Source organism: Argopecten irradians, unplaced genomic scaffold (assembly GCF_041381155.1).
Source record: "Argopecten irradians isolate NY unplaced genomic scaffold, Ai_NY scaffold_0325, whole genome shotgun sequence".
NCBI lineage: Eukaryota > Metazoa > Mollusca > Bivalvia > Pectinida > Pectinidae > Argopecten > Argopecten irradians.
This window is the reverse complement of record NW_027187792.1, coordinates 3551-14094: the sequence shown is the minus strand read 5'-3', so window position 1 is coordinate 14094 and position 10544 is coordinate 3551. Positions and strand designations below refer to the sequence as shown.

The window sequence follows — 10544 nt, the reverse complement described above, 5'->3', positions numbered from 1 at the left end:
CTGTAGTAAGTAGCTATTTCTCACATTTCTGATAATTCAAATAAAATGCCTGTGTAACAAAGACAAATATTTGACTTTTGTAAATAGGTTGACAGAATTAACAGAGTTAATGGATATAATTTGTAAATATCAACCTGTGGTACCCAAAATTAATTTCAGAATTGATTTATTGGATCATTACATGTATATTTTTTCCCTAGTATTACTGACATGCCACATTGTATACATGAATTAAATTGAGATACATTCTAAAAGAAATGCACTAAATTATGTAATTTTTAGGATTTTAATAATGAATCAAAAAAAATTCTATGAATATTCTTCACTTTCTCAGAATTAAAAGTTTGACTGTCACAGTTATGCATCAATGTTTATTGATTTATGTATGAGTAACTCTTGATGCTGGATACTTGTCCCAGTTATCTCTGCACTTCAAAGACAGAATTAGTCTAAGAGAACTAGAGGTACTGTAGTAAGAGCTATTTCTCACATTTCTGATAATTCAATAAAATGCCTGTGTACAAAGACAAATATATTTGACTTTTGTAAATGGTGACAGAATTAACAGATTTAATGGATATAATGTGTAAATATCAACTGTGGTACCCAAAATTAATTTCAGTTGATATATTGGATCATTACATGTATATTTTTCCTAGTACAGACATGCACATTGTATAAATGAATTAAATTGAGATCCAGTCTAAGAGTGCACTAAATTATGTAATTTTAGGATTTTAATAATTTAAAAAAATTCTATGAATATTCTTCACTTTCTCAGAATTATAAGTTTGACTGTCACAGTTATGCATCAATGTTTATTTAATTTATGTATGTGTAACTCTATGGTGATATTTCATTACCTAAAACAAACATTATTGTGTATATAATATACATGTACTCAATACATATACATTGGAAGGTCTCGTAAAACAATTTTGACTGTACATATCAAAACAGTTGGAATGTTGAATCAGAATTAGTTCTGCATACTTTATATATATTTTTTTTAAGTAGCAATGTCTGCAAGACATAAACAACCCCACTTATTGAATTGAGATGGAACGGACATATAAGTAACATTCTATATCCCAACATTTGATTATGGCAGGGCATAAAAATCGGTAACAAATTACAGTGTATACAGTGCACGATTATTGTAACATAAAAATGAGTTATGGATTATAACAACTAGCAATGTTTTAAAATTCACAAAATAACAGGTCACTGATACAGATCAGTGAAAAAATAAATGTTTTATACCAAGTTTACAATCAAATACTGTTAACAGTAAAATTGGAGACAATTTCAAGAACCTATTTCCAGCATTTTTAATATCTGAAATGATTGTTTTTGGAATGTGAAATGGTACTATTGCATCTTAAATCACATTTGCGCATACTGATAAAAATATAAACAAATAAGGTTTGATTTTCAAATGAAAATGAAAAACTGCATTATATAGACTGAAGATGAATGAGACATTTCTTATTTAGTTAACATGATAAATGTATTGAAGTATATATGTGTGATGATGTTAGTACACAGTAGTTTTACCCATGTCCCTGTAAAATTCGCACCAGTTTACTGCTGTGATTGTACACATGAGAACTACTGGAGCCATAACTACTCTGAAAACTGATGCCCACTCCCATGATACTAGGCGGTCGTGAAGCCACAGATCCGGGACGTGGAGTGTTGGCTACGGTGATCGAGTTCAACTTCTCTACTGCCTTCTGGGATACCATTTCCTGTATAAATGAAAAAAATATTTGTAAAACAGCTACTTATCATGGCAGCTCAGTGTTTTTCCTGCCTATATATTTGGGGCCGAAATTCGGCCTCATTCCCAATTGTATTTCTTGTTATTTTTTCCCAAATCTATGTCTAAATTTCCCAAAACAGTGAGTTGAAGCGTATTTTGTGTGACAAAACAAAAAAAATCTGGAAATTTCAAGTTTGAACATTGTATTTTAGTATACATTCTTACTATGACTCTTAGAGAAGGATAATTGTTTATTTCTACCTTTTCCAAAATTTCCATAAACACCGTTAAATTTTTTCCCAATTTCCTACTTTTATCGCACAAAAATTCCCAATTTTCACCAGGTGGCAATTTCCCAAAATACCCAGGAAAAACACTGCAGCTATCAACTGTATCTCTATTCATTAATTTAACACTTTTCAGAATTTCAAATTTACATGCTAATTCATTGGATAATCAAAACCATCTGTTCATAGCTTTCTTAATTTGCATGTGACGTTCAGGCAATGAAAATTGATCATTTATGATCAATTAAAAAAACCCAGCGAATTATGATGGAAAATATTCTCATGTGAAAATGGTTCACCATATTAACCAAACATATCAGATAACGTTAAAGCTACCAACATTATATTAACATATTGATTATACATGCATTTGGACTATTTCAACATATCAATGTAAGAAGATATTCCAACCAACCTTTTTGAGATCTTCCATGCGAGTGAGACTCCTGAGAGCTAGTATAGCACTGACTTGAACACTGTGGTGCTGGTCGTTACACGCTAAATCTAGTAACCTGGAGAAATTAACAGAATGTCATAGGGATTCCCACAATACAAACCACCACAAACCAGTAGTTGGTACAAACTGGTACACAACTAAATATGACATCTAAAATACAGTTTACATCTGGTTAATCAAACAAGCAAAAGGGAAGCTGATAAGAGACTATTTGAATACTGACAGAAAATTTAACTAATATAAAAGGAATTTTGAACTTCAATTCTTTATTTCTTTGAACTTTAGGGTTTATCAGAAAAGGTGCATGATTATATACAGTGCAAAGTACAACAAAACTTAATTAATTTACCATATCATAGATATCTAACACACAGGCACATGTACAGGATCTCACTGTTTTATAAATTTCAAGTAAGCTCTTTTCACTTAAAATACTGATTCAATTAAAAAGATTTAACACTAAAACTTCTTTTCAGTATATCATGTTTAGTGCACTTACTGAAAATCATTAAATCATGATATTTAAACACGTAATTATCAAATGATATTTAAGTTTTAGCTGCTCAAAGTATCTTGGATCCCAAGGATTCCTGGGCGCACAAAAGATTGGTCTATGTCTGACAATTATCAGATAGATCTTCTCTACTTTTCAAACTTCAACTATCAAAATAAAAGATGGCAGCCTGTCGGCCATCTTGTTGACCGATCAGTTCCAAAATGCATTATGCACAACTACCTATAGGGCCCTAGGGCCCAAGGGGAACCTACATATGAAATTTGAGACAGATCCTTTAAGTACTTTCTGAGAAATAGTGGTAACAAACTTCAACTATCAAAATTCAAGATGGCGACCGGTCAGCCATTTCGTTGACCAATCGGTCCCAAAATGCAATATGCACAACTAGGGCCCTTGGGGAACCTATTTATGAAATTTGAGAATGATTCATTTGGTACTTTCTGAGAAATAAAAATAACAAACCTTTACTATCAAAATCCACGATTGTTGCCTGACGGCCATCTTAATTTGCTGACCGATCAGTCCCCAAATGCTATATGCACAACTAGGGCTCTAAGGGAATCTACATATGAAATCTGAGAAAGATCCCTTCAACACTTTTTGAGAAATAGCAATAACAAGAATTTTTAACGGATGGACGACAGACCACGGACGAAAGTCGATTTGAATAACCCACCATCTGATGATGGTGGGCTTATAAACATTATATTCTGCTTTACTACATAACAGCTCTGATTTCTAAAATGGAAAGTATTGAGTCTGCCAAACTTTGAACTCAAACTATTTATTTCTCAGCAGACCTATCTGAATCTCCTGTCAATGACCTTTTCGTGTGACATGATAATATGATCTCTATTTTGGAAAATTGTTGATTTCAGAGAAAGCTTACCGTGATATAACTTTGGCTTTCTTGAGGTCTGAACACAGAGTATTGGAATGTAGACTCATATTACCAAACACACCTGTGAATGTAGATCAGCATCAACACAAGTCAACAATTTATACTTAACAGCAATAGTAATGAGGACCAGATGCAATGTCAGAATCAGTGTACTACATTTTTACAACACCAGGTTAATCTTCAGACACGTTTCTAGTACAAGAAGTCACAATATTTGGGCTTCACAATTATTAGGTATATTCCTACCTGATACAATTTTTGATACTAATTATAACTATAGATATCCTGATACAATTTTTGATACTATTATAACTAAACCCTTTATTTAATAAGATTAGCTTTGAAGATAACTAGATAGAAACTTATTTAAAATTCACCATGGACATAAACTAAATAATGTGTTCCTGGTGAAATTTCTACACTCAATCAGTTTTATCCTCATTTGGAGAAAATTATGACTGTTTTGACATTTTCTGGGATAACAGGCTTAAGATATATGAATGGTACCTACTTGCTGCATTCGCCTTGGTTTTAGAGACAGGATCTCGGAGAAGATCCATCAGGACGGGAATGACTGGACGGAGTTTGGCGTAAAGGTCAGCATTGTGGAATGCAGCGTTCCCTACCGCATAGCTGGCACCCTGTAAAAATATCATATTATCATTACCATACAGATTAAAGATTTGGTGGTGTATAGTGATCACACCATTCGCCTTTCACCTAGCCATCTACAAATTAACAGCCAGTGTGTTAAATCCCCGGCACAAACATGAAACGGTTGTGTGGGTCTCTTTGGGAACTCTGGTTTCTTTCCACTTTAAGACCACTTACATGCTAACATCTGGGCCATGGAAAGTGATTTGTGTAATTTAGGTATAATAAGCAATTTTTATAACTAAATTAAAATTTTAAGTTATATTAAATTTTACATATTAAATGGGAATGTCATCTGTAGAGAAAGGCGAGATATATAAGAAGATAAGGATCGATAGAGAATATATAGTCACTCACAAATAAAACAGGAGGAGTGGGGAAGCTGGGATGATAAGGTCTGAAATTTCCAAGGAGGGAGGGGGAAGTAAAACTGAAGATATCAGGATCAGATAAGGTCCAGATAGAGGGCTATATTTCATAGTTACAGGGCGAGGCAACAGCAAAAGTTTAGATTTTACAGCATTGGCTATATAATCATCAGGTGAGAATTTACTAAGAAAATCATACACAAATTTTTTTTAATGTACTTTACCTTACGAACATGAGGATCTTCATCCTTTAGAGCTGCTATCAATCCGGAAAGGATTTTGTCCCTAAAATGTAAGTTTCTAAGTATAAATTTGCTACCATTATATCATGGTCTATAATAGTGCAGACTTGTAACTTATATGAAATTTAATTACTGAAGTTTGTTTCAAGAAATCGGGGCCTGCTACCATGCTGAAAAATACCTACCTTTTTCTCCAACTCTTAACTTTTTGACTACAAGGTATATATTGAGAAAAGTTGTTTTAAAATCGTATTATAGAGACACTAGATTATAATTAAGCCAAAGTCAACAGTACCCTCTAACCAAAACTGTATACCGACCTCTGTTTTAGGATAGCGTAAAACTGGCCATGGTGCTTCATGAGGTTTCCGATGAGACTACAGGTTCGGGACTTGACTGCTCCTGATCGGTGACGTAGTAAGGTAGAAAGAGGCTCATAGTCACCTGTAGTGTGTGATTACATTATCATTTATAGTAGGAATTCATACAAAACAATGTAAAATAAGATTTATAACATTTAATAAGTTTTAATTTAATTGTTACTTTCACTACTTTTTCACTGTTTCTAAGATCAAAGCATCTATTATAAAATTATGTAATTTACATTCCCTCCTTTCGTTAATCAAAGGCCTATTACCGGTATATTTGCGAGAGTTATTGAACAGAAACAGACAAAAATGGCATTTTTCATTTATCAAAGGGCCATAACTCCACCAGGTACTTTTGTATATGTACTGATGTATATTTAATTGTTTTTTCCCCAGTTTTGATCAGACAGTAACACCTTTACTTTCAAATTTCTGACTGTCTGATATGTAACCCTACTAGTCTTTTGGAAAATTATCTTACTAAGGCAAGAAAGACACTTCTACTCTTGACTTTAACTTGTAAGGGAGATAAGTCCATTTTATTCTCAAAACCCTGTATGTCTGCATTCTAAATACAGTGGAACCTCCCGAAACCAAACCTTCTCAAAACCGATCACCTCTAGAAACCGAACATGAATGTCATGTACGGAATGAATTCCTCTTTATTAATAGTATATAAAACTTCCCAAAACCGATCCCTCCCAATTCCGAATACCGGACCGATTTTGAGATCGGAATAGTCAAATGTAACTAAAATACACTTCTGAAAACCGGCCTTACCTGAGCGACACCGATAGATTGCATATTGAGGTCTGATCAACCGACCGTGAAATACACACGTACCTGTACCATAGTTGTCGCATGCCATGTCCTGGGGCATGTATACAGATGTGTAGGCTATAGGTACATGATAATTATACCCGGGATAGTGGTGAAATTATTTAATCATGTCTATTGTTTAGATATTTAACGAAAGTCTACCACGTGCACGCGGTTTGTTTACGGTATGAAAACAAGCAGAGCTAGTAATAAAGAGATAGTTTCATATTCAAATCACACACGTTTTTTTTTTATTTACATATATGTCGTAAATTATCTGTATGAAGAAGCCGAACCATGTATTGTTTTTAGAAAATGTAATGTCATATAATGACCTGCATCGACTGATCATCGTGTAATTAGACCATATAATTTGATTCTTGACGTAACCGGAAGCGATCGGCCGTATGTAGGTTAGTGCAGACGAGAACATCCACAAGAACATTCACGCAACTAACTAACTAAACTACGTTTATAAGCGGTAACAAAATCAAGATTGTTGTAATCCATTCCTTTAAAACGTATGATTCTCTCTTTTATGATAACATTCACATTAACAATCAATATCGGTCGGTTTTTACGAACACTAGGCATACATGCGGTACACTAGTGTAAAAAACGACTTCCGATCGATTAAATCCGGATCGTAATGATCGGTATTCGGTTCACTTCTCCAAACCGAACCCTCTCTAAACCGGCCGAAATTATGTGCACCGACCATGATCGGTTTCGGGAGGTTCCACTGTACAGGTATTGAAATTTCTTTTAAGGGAGATAACTTATCCTTTACGATAACAAAGCCAAACCACTTGTCAGCCAATGTAGAAGATCAATGTTGGTAATACTGTTTGAACTATTAGATAATTAGTATGTATAGAAAATAACGAGGTGTGATTTTAACACCCCTTTTCAATATTAAGAATTGAACCCTGGAAAATAACCATAAAATCAAAAAGGGGGACAACTTACCTTTAGTGCCATGGAAGACGGACTTAACGAGTTGGTAATTATCTTTAGATGATCTGACTAGATGATTGCAAAGGGAAATAACATCACACATAACAGATTCCTGACTTGACGGTTGTATACAGTTACTAAGGAAGGACACAGCCTGAAATATACAATAACATCACATATAACAGATTCCTGACTTGACGGTTGTATACAGTTACTAAGGAAGGACACGGCCTGAAATATACAACATCACATATAACAAATCCTGATCTTGACTGCAGGATGTTTGTATTTAAATTTAGTACATAAAAGAATTTCAAAGTATTTAAATATTTCCTACAAATGTGTCTTGCAATCGTACTCACAATAATTTTAGAGGCAATTAGGAGTACATTTAAACTTGGATATTTGTGTTATTAAGACAAACATTAAGCTTAAAAGTTCAAGGTCACACAACTTGACTCTTCAAAGTTCAAGGTTACTCAATCTTAAACTTCAAAGTTGAAGGTCACTCAAAATTAAGTTTGAAGTTCAAGGTCTCTCAACAATAAGCTTCAAAATTCAAGGTCACTCAACATTCAGCTGCTCACTCAACATAAGTTTTAAAATTACAACAAAGTTCTGAATCCTTTCACTAATATTGTATTGAACTCCATATACTGTATGCTAAATGCTGTACCTTGAGGTCCTTAAGGGATTTGGTGAACTTTTCCATAAAGTCATCACTACTGAGGACGAGGTGGACGATGAGACCGAGCGGCATTTCCATCTGACCTTGCTTGAGGTATTTATTACAGGCATGTAACAGTCGTGGCAGCATGTTCACCGAGAAAAGACAGCTAAAACATACACAAAGCAGAATGTTCACTGAGAAGGCAGCTTCAACATACACAAATCATAATGTTCACAGAGAAAAGGCAGCTACAACATACACAAATCATAATGTTCACCGAGAAAAGACAGCTAAAACATACACAAATCATAATGTTCACCGAGAAAAGACAGCTAAAACATACACAAAGCAGAATGTTCACTGAGAAAAGGCAACTACGACATACACAAATTATAATGTTCATCAAGAAAAGGCAGCTTCAACATAGACGAATCAGAGGTTTTTTAAAATCTGTTTTATAGTAATCAATTATATTCTTATAAAGTACAATGTTATATACATACCTCTGTACTTCTGTGAGGAGGTCGTCTGCTAGATCTATTGCAAAGGGGAAACAGCAAAGCTGTGTCACTTGGAGGATTATATCTGTAGCTAACTGTGTACCTTCTGTGTCAAAACTGTCAACAAAAGTATATCTTATGTGTGAAAACTGTCAACAAAAGCACATCTTGTGTTACGGTACACAAAACTGTTAACAAACTAGAAAGTGTTTTGTTAATAAAACATTACCTGAGTGTCTAAGTAATGGATGTCTTATTTTATAACACAAAATTTACATTTGATTTGTTTACACAAGATCAAAATAACAGTTATAACATAAAGAATACATTACATACGACAGCCATTACACTGTCAATCTGTATCTTATAACCATAGTACTGTGTCAACTATTTACCTGGTTACTATGGCGGCGAGGAAGTCTTTGTTAAGGAGATGTGCGATGGTCAGCAGAATGATACTGTCAGGTACAGCAAGGTTAGGGATACATTGGTTTGTCTCCTAGAAAACATAATCAGTATCTATCTATTACTAGTGAACACAACTTCATTTTGACATTTATAGCAAATACATACTGTATTACAGGCCAAATACATAATATGGGATTTAAGAAGTAAGGAAAATGACCCTTTATTAACACATATACAGTACTAATTTGGCAATTACATTGAAGATTCTGACCTTTCAACATCATAACGACCTTAGTAAAATCTCTAACCTATGACATTATGAAATCATATAATCAAGCATATATCAATGACCTAAGTGAAGACTCTGACCTTTGACCCTAAATCGCTTAGTTATCTTGGTGAAGACTCCAACCTTTGACCCTATATCATTACTGGTAGATATTAGTTACCATAGCTTGATGAAGACTCTGACCTTTAATCCTAGTATATTATTATATAATTTAGTTATCTTGGTGAAGACACTGACCTTTGACTCTATTGTTTAATTAACTTGGTGAAGATTGACCTTTGACCATATATCATTGCACTGATGACTCTGACCTTTGACCCTTTATCATCATTTATTAGTTACCTTGGCAAAGCCACTGACCTTTAACCTTATAACCATTATATAGTTGCCTTGGTGACAACTCTGACCTTTGACCCTATATCATTAAAATTTAGTTACCTTGGTGAAGACAGTGACAGACATCTGGAGGACAGCCATGAGGCCTTGTGGTGACACGAGTGTCCAGTCTGGGGGATGGAAGCCTGACACTGGTCCTCCCTCCTCCTCAATGTCATGGATTGGTGTATCTGTCTCTGGGTTGGTGACCTGTAGGGCCTGGGCCACTCTGTGCCATAGTGTCCCCCATATACCTGTATCTATGTACATCTGGGCTACAGGACCCTCCGCCTACAACCAGTCCATAGGTTATAATGTCATGGAATAAAGCCATGTTAGCTTTGCCTAATAGTAATATATAATGTCATCAAATATGATGCTTAATTTCCATTGCCATCACATATCCATTATTTTTCTTTCATTTTTACTCTAAAAATTGTCGTTACAATAATGCTTCTTGAAGATTCAAATCAATCCTTCTCCTACCTCTCACACATAAAAAAGACAAACAAAAAGAAAAGTTCATTAACTCCTCCTTATTTCAGACTAAAAACCCCTATTTCCAAAACCAAACAACTTTTTAATGTCACAATACTATCAAACTATCATTGTGGGCATGAATTAAACTGAAGAGTGATTTACCTGAGCCAGCATTTCACATAGAAGCAGCAGAAGTCCGTCTAGCACACCGTAGTCAAAAGGACATCGTACACAGATCTGTAATGAAGGTACAGCTTAAACAGGTTCATGTAAACATTCAAACATCACTAGTGTTTCCATTGAGATATTTCTCTGTTTTATTTGTCTAGAGTTTTCAGCTTTAATCGAATATCTAAATTTTGATAAATAAGAAGCTTCTGTTACAAGTTTGTTTCCATGGTAACCATTATAATTAAACTATGTGATGTGTAAAATATTAGACATCCATGTATTTCATAACGTGACCAGGTTGAACAAATTTGATCCA

General features: G+C 34.3%; 1 protein-coding gene across 1 annotated transcript; it reads right to left on the bottom strand.

Moving 5' to 3' along the window:
* Positions 1-411: 411 nt before the first annotated feature.
* On the bottom strand, positions 412-10311 carry LOC138312455 (serine/threonine-protein kinase 36-like; the record flags this gene model as incomplete). The annotated part of the gene is made up of 12 exons (XM_069253325.1): positions 412-1751; positions 2468-2564; positions 3916-3988; positions 4439-4568; positions 5174-5234; positions 5512-5635; positions 7348-7489; positions 8012-8171; positions 8509-8622; positions 8901-9004; positions 9641-9868; positions 10220-10311. Coding segments are annotated over 12 exons (1523 nt in total), but the record flags the coding sequence as incomplete, so codon positions are not given.
* Positions 10312-10544: the final 233 nt, after the last annotated feature.